This window comes from Seriola lalandi, unplaced genomic scaffold (genome assembly GCF_002814215.2).
Source record: "Seriola lalandi dorsalis isolate HSWRI2012SDOR001 ecotype SW California unplaced genomic scaffold, Sedor1 jcf7180002054280, whole genome shotgun sequence".
Classification (NCBI taxonomy): Eukaryota; Metazoa; Chordata; class Actinopteri; order Carangiformes; family Carangidae; genus Seriola; species Seriola lalandi.
Window position 1 is genome coordinate 494,371 of NW_019524833.1, and position 16,003 is coordinate 510,373.

The 16,003-nt window shown below is 39.4% G+C and overlaps 2 protein-coding genes across 4 annotated transcripts in view; both read right to left on the bottom strand.

Moving 5' to 3' along the window:
• trappc9 (trafficking protein particle complex subunit 9) overlaps window positions 1-8,533 on the bottom strand; it is a 194,033-nt gene extending 185,500 nt beyond the window's left edge. Inside the window, exons 1-6 of one of the 3 annotated variants that reach the window (XM_023405610.2) lie at window positions 8,454-8,533; window positions 6,828-7,423; window positions 4,205-4,350; window positions 2,952-3,077; window positions 2,117-2,143; window positions 741-862 (exon numbers count right to left, since the gene is read on the bottom strand). In XM_023405610.2, the coding sequence (XP_023261378.1) occupies window positions 741-862; window positions 2,117-2,143; window positions 2,952-3,077; window positions 4,205-4,350; window positions 6,828-7,411 (1,005 nt within the window). In that variant the 5' untranslated portion in view covers window positions 7,412-7,423; window positions 8,454-8,533. Of the gene's footprint in view, window positions 1-740; window positions 863-2,116; window positions 2,144-2,951; window positions 3,078-4,204; window positions 4,351-6,827; window positions 7,424-8,448 lie in introns of all 3 variants that reach the window. The other 2 variants (XM_023405611.2, XM_023405612.2) reach the window with 2 other exon arrangements.
• Window positions 8,534-9,234: 701 nt separating this feature from the next.
• Window positions 9,235-14,924, bottom strand: sh3bgrl3 (SH3 domain binding glutamate-rich protein like 3). The gene is made up of 3 exons (XM_023405608.2): window positions 14,798-14,924; window positions 12,803-12,970; window positions 9,235-11,922 (listed from the first exon to the last, which is right to left on the bottom strand). The coding sequence occupies exons 1-3, from the start codon at window positions 14,840-14,842 to the stop codon at window positions 11,857-11,859; spliced, it is 279 nt and encodes a 92-aa protein (XP_023261376.1). The 5' UTR covers window positions 14,843-14,924; the 3' UTR covers window positions 9,235-11,856.
• Window positions 14,925-16,003: the final 1,079 nt, after the last annotated feature.

The window sequence follows — 16,003 nt, forward strand, 5'->3', positions numbered from 1 at the left end:
CAGGAGTAAACTAAATTCAAATTTAACCAACTTTATAACACCTTGTTATTACCACACAGAATGTAATTTAATACCTGTTTCACAATCAAAGCAGCATGACAGTATGATGTAATCTCAGGAGGGATGATACGGTCTAGAATAGTTTGTTATTATATAATTTTTTCAGTACTTCCCAGCAATATATAACAACAGTTCCAAGTTATATCATTAATTAAACGAATGGGACACGGACCTGTGTAGGTGGCATAAAATGGATGGATTAACCGATTAAAAATAACTGATTATTTAAAGTTCTGTTCATTTTTTTGACACTTTTCATGTCTGGCCTTGATAACGTCTACATAAATCTACATTACTTCCTGCAGAATTCAGTGACCTTAATAATAAAATACTAACTACTGAGCCAATACTGGCTTTTTATTACATTTTATCATCTGCTAGTTAGTGTTGGATCGGATGGATATACTACAGTTTATTATTGTAAATGTGATTGTGCATGCACATGTAAACCTTTATTTAAAACAGGGTTCCAGCTGGAAATTTTTGATTGATATTAGGAATAAATGCACTTTTATATTTGAGTTTAAGTTATTTCAAGGACTGAGCGCTGTTTCGAAAATTCAAAAATCTGAATAAAAACCTCAACAACATCATATTGACATCATATATTTATATATTTAATCCAACAGTTCTACTGGTTGAAATCTTGATTTAACGGTTCTGCAGTTTGTGGTCAGTACCTTTCCATAGTAGGAGATGGCCTCTTTGTATTTCTCGATAATGTCCTCGGGACTCAGGCAGTTCTTCGCTCGTCCGATCTCAGTGCTGGTGTCTGCACTGATGCCGTTGGCTGTGAGGGCACCTACACTCAAAAGATGATGGTATATGATTAGTTAAAGAAAGACGCCGGGACGACCGTCCATCAGTCTGGTCCACCACAAAAGGGAAAGGAAATGACAACCGTGACAACAGGAAGAAGGGGAACCTTAAATACTCTAGAGACGTCTCCATGGCTACCACCGCCACATGCATAGTGATACATATATTAAATAAGACGCAGACATACCGTGTCCATCATCACAGAAAACAAGAATTGTTCATGTATCTGAGCAGATAACAACGGCTACTGTTGAAGTAAACTATGTAAAATATGTGCATATTCCTAGTTTGCCACCACGATCCCTTACAGCAGTAATAAGTGATATCATGGATATTCTGACATGTGATCAAAACAATGATTCACAGCTGTGTCCCGGGCAGAGTCAGACTCGCACCAGAAATGTTTTAAAACCAAATTGCAAGGTGCATCTCTTGGCCAAATCTGATTAGAATACAAATACCAATTGAGAGTGCGTCACCTAGCAACAGGGCTGTGCCCAGCAACACTGTGGCGCTGTCACTATGACAAACGTGTGAATAATGAGATGCTGAGCTGCACTATTTCTTGGCCAAATCGCACATACAACATGAGGAAAAAAAGAAAACAATATTCGCACAATGTCTGCACAGAAGTAGAAGAAGCACAATTGTTGAGACGATGAAGTGATAGAATATAAATGAACTGTGTGATTTATTTATGCAACAGTGAGCATTCATCAAGTGGGAAATCAAAGTATGCACCACTGGTAATGGATGCCACCTGCTGGTACTTCTGCAGAGATATGTAAACTTGACTTCAAAGAGGTAGAAACATATTCAAAATATTTTTGAAAGGGTTAAGTGATTTTCAATCAAAAGGAAGATGTGAGTTGTTGGGATAATGGGGGCTTAATAAATAAAAGAATGGAAGGGAGTGAGAGAGAGAGGCCATTAAAAGGCTTGGTCTTCAGTCATGTGGTCGGGGTGATACTGATCAAAAAATGTGGCTGTGAGAAAGAGCAGGTACATTAGGAAAAATAAAAATGGTGACGGTAAATCAACACAGGAGAACGCTACCTGTCATAGAAGAGGGGGGGGGGGAATAAAACATCAGGTGATTTTCAAAATAAAGCACAGGAATAAACACTGTGATGATGCGGGATGAAAAGCGACACCAAACGACAGGGCTAATGCGACCACCACAAGCAAACGGGAGGGTTGTTGTCTACGAGAGCTATGGTAGTTAGAGATACCATACCTGGGTCAATGAGAACCTCCTGAGCCCCTACAGACAGAGAGAAAGAATGCAGATTCACTCCATGACGCAAGGCGCAGTGTTAGCAGTGTTAGTCTGCGTAATGGCTGCTGCCGCCGCCCACCTATAAAATACACTCATTGAATACACTAAGCAGTGATAAGCTCTTAGCGTGCAATTTAGCTCACCAAAACAAATTTACACAGTTGGAAAATAGTGGAAAAACTATAAAAAAAAAAAATGGAAAAAAAAAAAAAATTTAATGAATATATAATAATTAAAAGAATTAATGAATAAATTAAAATATTCATTATTTATCAACTAAAAATACCAAACATATGGTGGTTAAGGTTTCTTAAATAGAAATATTTCATGGCATTTCAAATTAAGTTGATTAAATGATTAAAAAATAATAAACTTTTAGAATCAAATTTTAAAAAGCCATTAGTTGCAACCCTCAATTATTCATCCTCAGATCCAGAAATGATAAAAGCACCTTATCATTATATATATTCAGACATGTGTACGATGACACTGATAAAGCGAAGATATACACAAAGCAGTGTTAATATGACACCATGTTAAACGAATGTTAATATCAGGGGTAGACAGATTTAACAATGTTAAATTTTAATTCAATTAGCAGTCATCAGGGTAAATAAGAGAAGCTTCAGCAGTTTAGGAAGCTGGCGTCTTGTACTCTGCACACAAACAGGAAGCAGCTTAGCTGAGCAAAGTTCGGCGATGTTTGGGTCGACAGTCTCAGCCGTGACGTTCCCACTCAGTCACAACTCACTCGCAGACAACAGCCCTACAGTACACAGAGTGATGCGCTCACCTGGTCTGTGGCGTTTCCCTGCGTCTGCCGGCTGGGAGATACTTGGCTTGCGTCCCGCCGCCTTCCCTGCTGTGCCTCCGGGGTAGTGGAATATAACAGACGCTGAACACAACCCCTCCAACGCAGCTGCAGACAAAAACACAGCAGTAATAAAAAGACTTTTATCTCTACTCAATTCTTTCCTTCCAATTTTTATTCCCTAGATCTCGCAAGAGTTTCTACGATCCTGATGTTTGCACGGTTCACCGTTTGCTTCTAATATTGTCATCTAAAAAACTTCTCTCTTTAACCTTTAACCTCATTTCCGTCGTGCTTTCTGTTGTTAAGATTGTTGTTGCATTGTTGTTATATTGCCTCCTGAGCCTGATGCCTGTTATTACCTTTGCTTTTAAGAGAGCTTTATAAATAAAGTTATTATTTTCATTACATGCCAGTAGGGATGAGAGCAAACAGAAGACTGACAGTGAGATGGAAAATGCAGATGCAAAACACAGGAAATTCATAAATCCAGAAACAACAGCTTGTACAACACCATTACCACAATATGAGTCGGATAATAAATCACAAGAGACTGTAGAACTGAAATCAAATGAAAGAGATATTCAGTAAATTATTTTAAAAAACAAAAGAGATGTTATCAATTATTTTGAGGTTTTAAATAGTAATGTCTGGATAAAATGATTCCTAAAATCCCACGTCTTTGCGTTTTTTAGACGTTTTTTAAGAAAGATTGATGTTGGACATTTTAATACCAATTAAGGCCTTATTTGTAGATTAATGAATTCAATGCCTTTTAAACTTTTAAAAGGATCAGCAGGAACTGTGCAAGAAATGTTTGGTTGTTTTTTGGCCATTTTAAGCCTTTATTAGATAGGACTGTGTAGAGTGACAGGAAATGGGACAGAGAGAAGGGGAATGACAGGCGCCCCAACCTTTTGGCTCTCAGGTCGAATGAGTGCAAGATACTACAGGTTTGAGGTGATCAATAACATATATATACATATATATTATATACTACAAGTTTATGTTTCAGCAGTACAATCTCCTGCTCAGTAAACATCCTTCTGTCAATGTCAATATTGGTATTGGTTGTAGAAATGCAGCGTTGGTCAGACTCTAGCTGATACAAATCAAGGCGACATCAGCTAATATTACGGCTACGTGGCCCCATAGAACATAATACAATATTAAACATCAGCAAACAAATACAGACTCTGGCCTTGCAGTAATAAGCTGCCATCTTCGAGACTTACCACCCAGCCAGAGGAAGTCATTAACCCCTCTGAGCAGCTCCACAGCCATGTGGTAGTGGACCAGGGCGTCCTGCAGCATGCCCGCCTGGAGACACAAGTCCCCAACATGCTTCCTCATCCGTCCCTGGCAACGCTTCTTATAATGCCTGAGGAAAAGCAGCAGGGAGAGAGACAGAAACTTTTTCAGACAACAGCTCGGATTCTTTAATAACAAACATGACTTTGGCTATTAAATAGATTTTTGTTCACTATGTTTTTTTGTTTTTTTGTTTCATATTCCTGCTTATAAAAACAGCTCTCTCAGCAGGGGGCCAGGAGGGGAGACTCAAGTGGATCTTATCAGTGAGCTACAGAGGGGATGTATGGGGTGGGAAAGCACAAGCAAAAGGAGAGCAACAAAACAAGGATGAGCCGACCTACGACCCTTTAGTCTTGCACAATAACACGGGTACTCAGGAAGGAGCAGCTTCACAGGGGCACAGGGAAATGTAACTGTTTTGAGGGAAAATATGATCCTATTGCGCAAGACATCTGAGCTCTCCAACAGGCTGGGAAGGTCGTGTGAAGAAAACAACATGGAACAGTAGGTGATCGCAGAGTCGAGGTAAAATACAGCCATGGACAAAATTTCCTTTGCTGTATAATCTACAGGCAGGGATATGAAAATCTACAGAAACATCTCTTCTAGTAAATCTATATCATACATCTGGCAGATTAAAATCGTTCTGTTTGAACAAAATCTAAAAAACAAAAAAGGTTGCTCTGAAGGGATTCATGAAGAAATTAACCGCAGGAATTAAACTGGATCTTTGGACACGGGTGTCATTTTCAAATTCAGAGCTATTCCAAGTTAGAATAACATAATGTTTGCTCTCGTGAATCCCAAACTGCACCTTCCCAAACCAAGTCTCCTGAAGCAGGGACAAACCTCAGCAGCAGGTACCGTGCCAAACTGTGTTCAGTGAGTCCAAACTATCAGCTCCTCCTTTAAAAAGACTATACCAGCGTTTTTCTGTGTTTCAGTAAATTACATTTTTACCACATTACCTTTTTTTTACTCCATTTAAATCACAAATAGTGTGTGGTGTGTTTTTTTGAATGGTGAAGGTGGCCACTTGTTTCAGGTAATTTTGTAATGTATAAAAATTTAATTGCAAAACAATTTTAAAAAAGTTTAGCATTAGTTTAGAGCTTCATGTAACTTCCATGACGTTTCCTGCAAAGAACTATGTAGTTTGATGCTAATTATAGGACCAATAAAATAGCATTCAATTTACCATTATAGGTCTCATATAGTATAAAGGTACGTTTGATTATAGATCAGGTCTAGGTTCAATATTAATACTGTGAAAGTATCAAAGCCTCAGTCCACAGAGAAATGCTCAGAGCCTGTATTCAGAAACTGAGCCTTAAAACCAGCCGTCAGGAATTCTGTGACTTTGTGATGTCACAAGAATCGGAAAAGCGCCTCAGAGCCTCTCCTGTAAATATGGCCACCGTGTCAACAGTAATGTGATCTCTGCCCCTTCTTGTTATAGCCAGGTAGCTGACGGGCTGTTCTCTTAAGTTTCAAATTCTGAGGCCTCCGTCGGCAATTCACAGGCACAGACCGTTAACACAAAACAGTGTGTCCTATCAGCTGTATCACAGTGGTAGACTAACTTTAAACAACGTGAACGGACGGTTAAACAGACAGACAGAGAGACAGAGAGACAGTCGCACACAGCTGCTTAGATACCTAGATACATTCTGAAACCAGTGGCTGCCTGGAGGACACAAAGATGGGCTTGGTTGTAGTAAGATTATACATGATTTGTTGTAAATGAGCAAAAGCGCGGAAAAACACGGGTATGGTCCTTTAACTGCCTTCTGACTTCATCATACAAGTGGTGTAAGAATGGAAACTACAAGCCAAGACCGGAACGAGTGGTCGCTGAGCCTGTGAATAAAACTCTGGAGCTTTCTCAACTGTAACAGTGTCAAACACACGATCGCGGACACAACATATGAGTGCAACTACTGCAATAAACTGTAATGTAGTCCTGCAAACCCCCTTAAAAATACCCCTTATGATATGACACATTAACTTATATGCAATAATGTCTTTTTTATTTTAGTTGCTAGTGTTACTGCTTCTTTCTAATCACATTGTGAATGAACTGAAACCTGTGGAGGAGCGATGAGTTTGGCTTGGAGTCACGAGCAAATGCACAACAGCACAAAGGCATGGCTGTTTCTGACGGGGCAGAGCTAAAGCTTATGGGGTTGGTATGGGTTAACTAAACTTATGAATCTAACATCTCACCTTTTCACACCCAACAATAAACTCACAGGACAGTATGAAAGAAAAAAAGAAGAAAGACAAATAAACCAAGGTAAACAAACGAAAATGAACGCAGCAAAAATCAAAAGACAGATTTTTGGGAGGAGAAGTTTTTTTTGAGCTGGTGAGGCCGACATATAACAAGCAACTTGACACAGGAACAAACACACATTTAAAATAATAATACAGAGTATCACATTTACAAACTGAAATGAACATTCAGGCATTCCCTGACCAGTCTCTACATACTAAAGTGCTTTTATAAAAAGGGGTTAGTGTGCAGAGAAGAGAACAACTCACCTGCTATCTGTGTCCAAACCCACAAAGTCCTTCTTCTCAAAGGGCACGCACAGCAGAGGGATCTTGTCACCAGACTTATCTGTAGCCCGGTCGAGCCGCTTGGACTCCAGAACAATAAATATCGACTCCACAAAGTCTTCCACTCTCTTCTCCACATCAGAGCAGTCTTCAAAGCTGGGGTAGAAGGCCACATCCGTGCGCTGCTGCTCTGCAATCTCTCCCTGCAGCCCAAACGCCAGCAACCGCGAATCATACAGCGTGGAGCTGTACACTTCCTTCTGGCCGTGGAAGCGCTCAGCGGTCTGAGGCCACTCTTTAGCCGAGGCGCAGGTGGTGATGGAGATGAGGCCCACCACCTTGCGGTGCGTCTGGAAATCACCCCATTCGTTGTTCTCAGGCAGGTAGTGGTGGCGGTAGCGGATGTAGAGGAGGCGCTGGGAGTCCCTGATGCTCACCTGGCTCACACTGGCAATCCGTTTGTAGATCTTGAAGAACTGGTCCTCGGGCACTATGCCGACGGGCTGGACCACCACAAGCACTGTCTGGTGGTCCTCCGCACTTTGCATGTAGTCTGGGACGCTCATCTTCACATGTGGCTTCACGGGACAGAAAAACAAATAAATGATTATATTCATTTTTATTTCATCAGTTGCCACGCACTAACTTCCATGTATCTGCACCTTATTATTTGACTATTTTTATATTTCTTCAGTAGTTGCAATGAAAACTTCTCACAGCACTAATGATCCAAAATAATTTCTAGAAATAGATGCTGCCGTTTAATTTTTTACATATACTGTATATATTTTTTTTCTCAATGTGAGCACCACAGACCATATTCTGGTAGATGATAAAATATCTTTTGTTTGTTTATTTTGTTTTGCACTTCTGATGCAACTTAATTCATACATTTAATAGAATAACAAGGATGTATAGATGCAATTATACTAACTTAATATCTTCTATAATGGCGAACCAAAAGGAATTCTACCCAGTTTTGTTTTGAGCACAAGTGTACACACACACACACGCGCGCGCGCGCGCGCACGCGCGCATTGAAACACACTACACCTGAACAGCTGCTGTGTTTGTGTAAATGAAGTGTACTCCAAAATAACTTCCGACGTTTGAATGAAAAAGTGCAGCTAAGTGTCTCCAATATTCACAGGATGGAGAACTGGACCCGCGTGACTCCTCAACAGTCCAAAAGCGGTGTGTTTCTCACTAAATGAAACGTTACTTCAAAGCTGCACGCGCTGCAGTTTTAGCTAAATATAAACACCAAACAGTGGCAGCTAGAAAGTGGCAAGCTGGCAAGATTTTTATGGTGGTCAGATGTGATGAAAACGATGTATGTAGCGAAACACAGGCCCTCAGTTCATTACCTTGTATTAAGCTAATGTTATATCAAGAGAAATGGTTTACGTTAAGCTATATTGGTATCTCAAAACACTTGTGTCAGCTAGCTTAGTTTAGCTAACTAACCAATGAATTTTACTGCTCCTGGTAGTAAAACAGTAACAACGCTGACCGGAATAAACAGGTTACTAACGCAAACGTCAGCTTTAGTCAAATTAATTGTCTTTGACACCAACGCGTTAAATACATAACGTTTACTCACGTTACCTTTGCAGTATTCTGTCAAATTTCGCAGCTTCCTTCTTTGGACCAGTGTTTGGCAACACCGAATCAACAGCAAAACTTCCGGTAACTATTTTCAAAATAAAACAATTCTCAATAACAGCACATTCCCACAGATACGGATGATAATTGGCAACTTTGTTTTAGGCTTTTATTTTGAAACCAGGACCATAATTTCATGCTTCCGCTCGTCTTTTTCTTCTGCTGCAAAGTAAAAAGTCAAACGCGCTACATCTCCGCCTAAAGGAGAAATTATGTACTACAATAGAGCAAATTTAAATAAATAATGCATTTGAATCTACTTTATATTGTATTTTTTAATTCAGAGTGTAATATTCTTCATTATAAAATGAACTATAATTTCCTACTTACTGATGAATCATCATTATAATAACTTTATTGTATGAATAACCTTATATTAGCCAATTGAATGAAATGCATTTAAATTTAGGCCGACAAACTAGATGATGTCCTATTTCATCGTTATACAGAACATACCGACAATGAAGTCTTTTTATCATGGTTCTGAGAGAATATGTGTCCCGTGCAATTGCTGCAAATTTACTGACACTATTGATTTGGCATGGAAGATGTTATTCATGTGACTGTACTGGCAAAAATAATAATACACTGACATGCAAATTAGAAATGAGTCTCTTGTGTGTGAACAAACATTCCCACACTATCTTGTAAACCTCCTCATTAAAATGACTCATTAAAAGTTTAAGTTAGGTTCCACTGACAAATTAAAAAAATATCCAGACAGTTAGATTCAACTCCATTTTATTTTTTTAACCCATAAATCACTTTTCACAATCTTCTTGGAAGACAACAGCATTTTATTCCCTAATTTCTTCTTTTTTTGGCCAAGGGGAATTGGTCCAAAAGCAAAGCAGGAGCTCAGAGAGAGACATGGAATGTCTAAAACATGGTTCATAGTGAATATACATCAATAACAGGCAAACATCTACAACCACCGACTTACAGAACAGTGCACAAACATTGTGTGTGAAGGCTGTCATTCCTCTGGATCCCAAACCGTAACAACACAATCATGAAAGCATGGGGGTTTGACAGATGTTACGAGTAATAGAAGTAAACCATGTTATTCTCAATAAAAATAAAAATAAAAAAAGACATGAAAGTGATACAAAAAACATTTCAACTGAGATTAATCAAACGTATGATGCAAATACATAGAAAAGCACAAATAAGTGAAGCCTTCATTTTTCCCATGTGGTGATTGTTCCCTAAGGCTAGTAAGACTGAGTCCGGTCAATCTAAACACACCAGCTATGACCTTTATGTCTGTTCAGAATGAGGCAGGGTTTCAGTGCATAGTCACATTACTGCATCTTCATGCCCAGTACAATCAGTGAAACTTACATAAAATAAACAGAGGAAGGAAGGAAAAGCTACGTGGTTGAAAGGAAGAAGATTCACATCTTTTCGGTCCAATCGTTTACTCTCCCTACGAAATGCTCCCTTATAAATGTTTTTGGCGTCCTTTTGCCCCAGTCAGTCAGCAATGCAGAACACCCATTGGTGAAGCTTTCAAGTTATACAGTAAAATTACGGAAAACGTAGGAGATGTCAGGTAAGTGCTAATAATACAACAGTGAACAACCACCTCCCGAAAAGCGCATTGCAGATATATTGGCACCAAATGTGATGTTAAGAAGACGCTGTTCATCCTGCCTAACTGGATGCTAGAATTAAGCAGCCAACTACTTGAAATGTTTAACCACTTATTTGTTCAAGAGTACACCAACTTTTGAGTACGTTTGGTTCACTGGAGACCATTATAACATATCTAAAGGGAGCGTTTGGTCCACAAATCCTACAGGGATGTAAACATGATCTTAGAAATAGAGTTCAAATCCTTCCCTGAAACCCTACCCCTCAGAAAGGTTTGACCAGACACCAAAAGCAAAGTTTGCAAAATAGTTGAATTATTTGTATTTTTCGTATTTTAATTATTGTCCATTAGATTTCCTGTAAGTTTCTCCACACTCGTTACAATTTTAGGGGGAAATAGTGAATTATTGGAATCAGCCTTTGAAATACCCACCACGTTAAAGTTTCAATTGTAGTATGTTAATTCTCCCCAATACAAAAATACACAGGGCACAACCACAGTGTACTAAACGGTGGCTACAGGTCTAGTCGCCACTGATTGCTTAAAGCCACATACATCCACAACTTATCTTAAAGATACCCTGAGGAGCGTTTGACCACTTGTGGCGCTATAGAGCAATGTTTTTATAGGTATGTCCCTGTTTTGTCTGTCATACACACATTCCTGCTGCCAGTTTCACACCACTCACATCGACAGTTGGTGGTCGGTAACGTCCAAACTGGGTTACCAATGAGTTTAAAGAGCTAGCAAATGAGATGTAAACAAAATAGGTTTTAAAATATTTTAAGCAATTGTGCGTTTCCTTCCTGACATTTGCAGAGACCAGCACATTTATACATTTTTGCGAGAAACACAAAATGTAACTTAACATTTGTTTTCCACAGGGTATTTTAAACAAGTGCTAGTTTCTAGCTTTATTAAAGTAATTTATATTTTTAATATCTGGCCAAAATCTGGCAAAAAATGCACTTTCTGAATTTTGGTAGCATTACAGCCCCTCAAACCAGGTCAGATCAGCACGGTGGGCTACAGTGGATTCTCATTTCAGAACCAAACCTCTCATCATATACTGCATAAGGTAACCAATGGACCAAAAATAACAAAGAACGTTTTTTTAGCTGGTATAATTCACGATCAATTGGGTTTAAGGACATCGCGGTCCTTGCTACTTCCGTGTGCATTTGCATCCATGTGAAGTACAGATAGTGTGCCGTCATGTACAACATGGGAACTTGAAGGCTACAGAGAAAGACGACAAAGTATTTAAGACTGAGTGATGATGTGTGTTTGGTCTGCAGAGGATCAGGAAGATTCTGGGTTGAATGTTGTCATCCAGTGGATTAGTTTTAATCTCCAGCGATCATGTGGCCGCTGCCAAGATTAGTCGACCTAATTACCGCACATTAAGACACCCCATTGATTCCAAGTGGACAATGAGTACTTAGTAACACTGGTCTGTCAGACAGGAAAAGAGTCTGAAAGGAATCAAAGGAAATAACAGGAAAAAAAAAAACAAAACACATGAAAATAAAACAGATTAAGACTGATTTAGAGTCTAACGGTGCAGTATGGGGAATGTGTGTCTTCTGATTAGCTGAATACGAGATATTTGGCATTATTCGTTATGGCATTGAAAGTGGGTGGACACTGCCAGTGGTGCAGAGAGTGTGAATAAAGAGCCTCCATTAGGGCAGAGGGCGGGCGGGGAGGTGGCTGGGGTTAAGATGGAGAATTTACACTTCACCCTCCTCACGCCATTTTCAGAAACTGTTCCACTGTATCTGCTTCCACCGCTTCGGAAAACATCTCATAGTTCTGTGGAGAGGAAGAGAGTCAATCAGCGAACAGGAAAACAAAGTTGCAGAGTCTCATAACTTTAGGTTTCTCGTAATTAAATAGTCCATCCTATTCATATGAATTAAAGTTGACAAAATATTAGGAACACCTCTCATTATAACCCTGTACAGATCAACATCCTCTCTAACAGATTCAATAAAAAACTGAACAGTATAATTCTTATATAGGCCTGTTGTAATATACTGAATCACTGGACTAATACGCAGTTAAGAAAATCATCTGCAAGAAAAATATTAGATATGATTTACATACAGGAATGTTAGTTTAAGGAAACAGAAAGTACACAACAGCCGAATAAGGTTAGATGATGCGTGGTGTAGTGTTAGGTTAACATAACAGCAGCGCTAAATAAATCACTTGTTTCGCCCGTTACTAATAATAATAACAATAACAACATATCAGGCTTGGTGGGGATCAAAAGCAAAGAAAACAGTGCTGTCTTGCTGTCGCTGCATCTTAAACAGAGCGCTCCGGGTGCAGCTTACAAGCTTTGGGACGCGCTGTTGTCATAATCAATGATGGCGGATACATGAATGCCCCCCCCCCAACCCAAACTGACTGTCATTTAATGTTCCTCTTTATGTTCCTCAAAAACCGTTCATCCACAAAACACTTCACAATCAACACTGCACTTCCTCAGCAACACACCCGCAAAGTTTAACGTCAATCGAATGAGCGATGGCCAAGATAATCTAAAAACAGGACAGGCAGAGATTCCTCCATTTATAATTAGATAGTTCAATGAAGGAAAACTTGTTTATGTGTCAGCCTTCAACATTTCTGATCATTTGAGTTGAGTGTGTGTGCCCCCCCCCCCCCCCCCCCCCCCCCCCCTCACCCCACAGTAGTTGTCTTCATTGAAAAGCTGGGGAGGGACTGCTGTCGGGTCCCCTGCTTTGCTTCTCATCTCATCACGGAGCTCCCCGCCCACAGAGATGTCGATGAGCTCGTACTGAATGCTTTTACTGTCAAGGATTCGTATCACTTCTGCCTGTTGAGACTTCACCTGGGAGGGGGGAAGAAAAAAAAAGAACAACAGCGGCCACTTGAAAGGTAGTTACACCACAAACAGGAAGTCAATTTATTAAATCCTGAGCAAATTATCTGAATTATAGAGACGTTTGCCACCACAACTTCAAATCCGGTACACATTTATAGCAAAAGGCTGATGGTTACTATCCTGTTTTAGCTGTTGTGGCTTGAAGAAATAAACTAAATGACCAAACTTTTTGGGGCTTTAAAAAGCTGCAGCTTTATCTGGCTTGTGGGTGATGATTAATAGACCCAGTGAACACTCCACTATCTTTATGTCAACTGAGGAAGTTGGGAGGGGGTGTTCGTAAATGTGACCACACCTAAACACAACACCAACTGGAAACACACAAGCTGCCATTCAGTTGGCAGCACAAAGTTGTCGTGTCCTTAAAACGGAAAAGGGGAATTGCTTTTGCTCGTTTCATGAAACTGTGACAGCAGATTCAGCAGTTTAATGATGCTCTGAATCGTATGAAGTTTTCTGTGTTCTGCAGTTCACAAACTAAAATAACTAAAACCAAACACAATATTTTTAAAAGGGGGCAATTAAATTTGAAATTTGCCTCCAGGTTACAATCAAGATATACATGAATCCGATATACATATTAAAATAATTAATAATACATTGATTGCAAAAAGCAGGCTACCCAAGAAGCACTGCTGCACATGGGGTTAAAAACTAATGCAGTCACAAAACTTTTCCACTACATGAATTCCCCTCACCTAATAGACACCAGATGTTTGGTCCAGTGCATCGCCATACACTGTTTTCATAAAGTGCTGTAAAAGTTATTTTAGCAAGGGATGTTGTGCCGCACAGCATCAGTTTGCTGTTCTAGTAAATCCAATCTAATAATGTATTGTGTGGAAAAATATAGCAAAACTCCATTGCAAAAATCAAAAACTGAAAAATTACTGTGGCTTATCAACAGATAAATAAATGAAGGAATATAAATGTATGATTTTTAACAAATTAAAGGCTGTACTGGTTAATTCAGCTTACATATAACGTACCAGACAGGTGTTACTTCAGAAACATTTAAGAAATAATTACTGGTTAGCATCAATCTATAGTAATTGTTAAGAGGATTGAATGGAAGGTGTGCCACATACAAAAGATTTTTTCTTTTTAAAAGGTTTGTTTGGTTTATCTGATGTATGTGCATATGATAAACTTTTTTTTTTTTTTTTTTACAACAGATGGTTTGTAAAAGGCCCTTACATTACATTACACTTCATTTCTGCCATATGCAAACAAACCTTAAAACTACCATATTTTTTACATGAAGTTTGGCGTGCAGTTTCCGCACACGGATGCATTAATGTCGATACAGCTAGCTATTCCGACCAGCCTTATGTCGCAAAATGACACTATGATAGTGTCGCTGTTTTTCTGATGAGTAATACACTCCATATTTTAAAGACGGATATCTGCAGAAAACAGCTAGCCAAACATTGCTCCATTAAAAAACACCTTCCATCTACCGAGATGGAAGACATGAGGTGGAGTAACGCATCCGGGCTCGTCTTTGCAAGTCCTTTATGATTTTTTTGGTAATTTTTCCCAATAATAACTTTAACCTTCAATGCTTTTACAACCCAGTCATGCTGACGTTACAATACAGATATAAGTGGGCGCTGAGTTGCATAGGCCCACTGCACTGTTAGTCAGGAGGAAGCTATTACTGATAGGGTGCTAGGTGTGTCTGTTGGACTTAGCATTGTTAGCTAACGCCGCTAGAGCCCCTAAACAAAGACGTAACGTTTAAACGTATTAAATTAGATCCACTTGACTCACCGTCCGCGAGGCAGTAACGGTGGTGTAGTACAGTTTGATCCCCATTGCTGCAGCTTCTTCCGCACCCTTTGTGTATCTGCTTGTGACTAGCTTGCTCTCGCTCGCGTCAAGCTGAACAGTTACTGATTGAAAGGGAAGGAAGTTGGGCGACGATACTTTCAAAATAAAATCAAATAATTTTTTTTTTTTTTTTTTGAGAACCCAGAGGAAAATAATAATCTGCAACTAGAAAATCCCTGGAGAAAGTTTGAACGTGCATGCTGCTTGGTGCGTTTACTTCACTCCTCACGTTTCAATCTGCACAAAGAAGTTTCACTCATGTCGTAGAGACTCATCCTGACACTGACCTCAGTCACTGCAGGTGCCTTTTGAAGCTGTCACGACTGGCCAAAATAAACTCACACTGATGGTTTAAAATCCAAATGTGTCCCCACAACCACAGCAAGACATGCATACACACATGTACATGCACTTGCAGAAGTTGATCTGCAATAAAGCTTTACCACTATATCCCCATATAGACGATCGCTTCCAAAATCGAACTTTTATTACCTACCTTACCTCCCCGATAGCAAATTGACTCCGCACTGGATCCGTCCTGGAGGTGTCATAGGCAAAACAGGTCCGGATCGGTGTCCACTTGCACGGATGAGGATTACGGATCCAGACCACATCTGTATCCGCTCATGAAGCAGCTCATTCGGCCATCGATCCGATTTGGACCCGTTCATGAAGTGGTTGATTCGGTCCAGACCCGTTCTGGATCCCTTTTGCAAAAACTAGCTGAAGAAATCTAAGATCCAGCTGACCAACACCTGGATTGCTCTGTAAAAGCTTGAATACTTAACCGGTCTACCTTTATTAATATTAATAAAACATTATTCATTGATGACTTGAAGACTTGGCTCTACAGTTAAATGCTTTCACTGTGAAGCAGCAGAAGTAGGGAAATTGGGTTTGTATTGTAGTAACTTAATACAGCTTCGTTATGGGTGTAAGATTTATCAGAACATTTCAACCTGTTGCACTGAGGAACATAAATACTGTTTGCTGATGAAATCATCTATTAAAAAATGACATAACACACTGTAAATACATATGGAATATAGGTGTTACTGGCTAAATGAAATGCAACCATAAATTGTACCAAAAAGTTTTGTTTAATGAAAATTTTTTGGATTTCAAATGTAAGAACCTGTTTCAAGA

Bases quoted from the DNA above. Each gene is read 5' to 3' on its own strand.
- sh3bgrl3 (XM_023405608.2), bottom strand. From the start codon at position 14,842: ATGGGGATCAAACTGTACTACACCACCGTTACTGCCTCGCGGACG. The intron at 12,971-14,797 runs GTGAGTCAAGTG...CCCCCCTCCCAG, and splicing joins CCGTTACTGCCTCGCGGACG to GTGAAGTCTCAACAGGCAGA. The intron at 11,923-12,802 runs GTGAGGGGGGGG...TCCTCTCCACAG, and splicing joins ATGAAGACAACTACTGTGGG to AACTATGAGATGTTTTCCGA.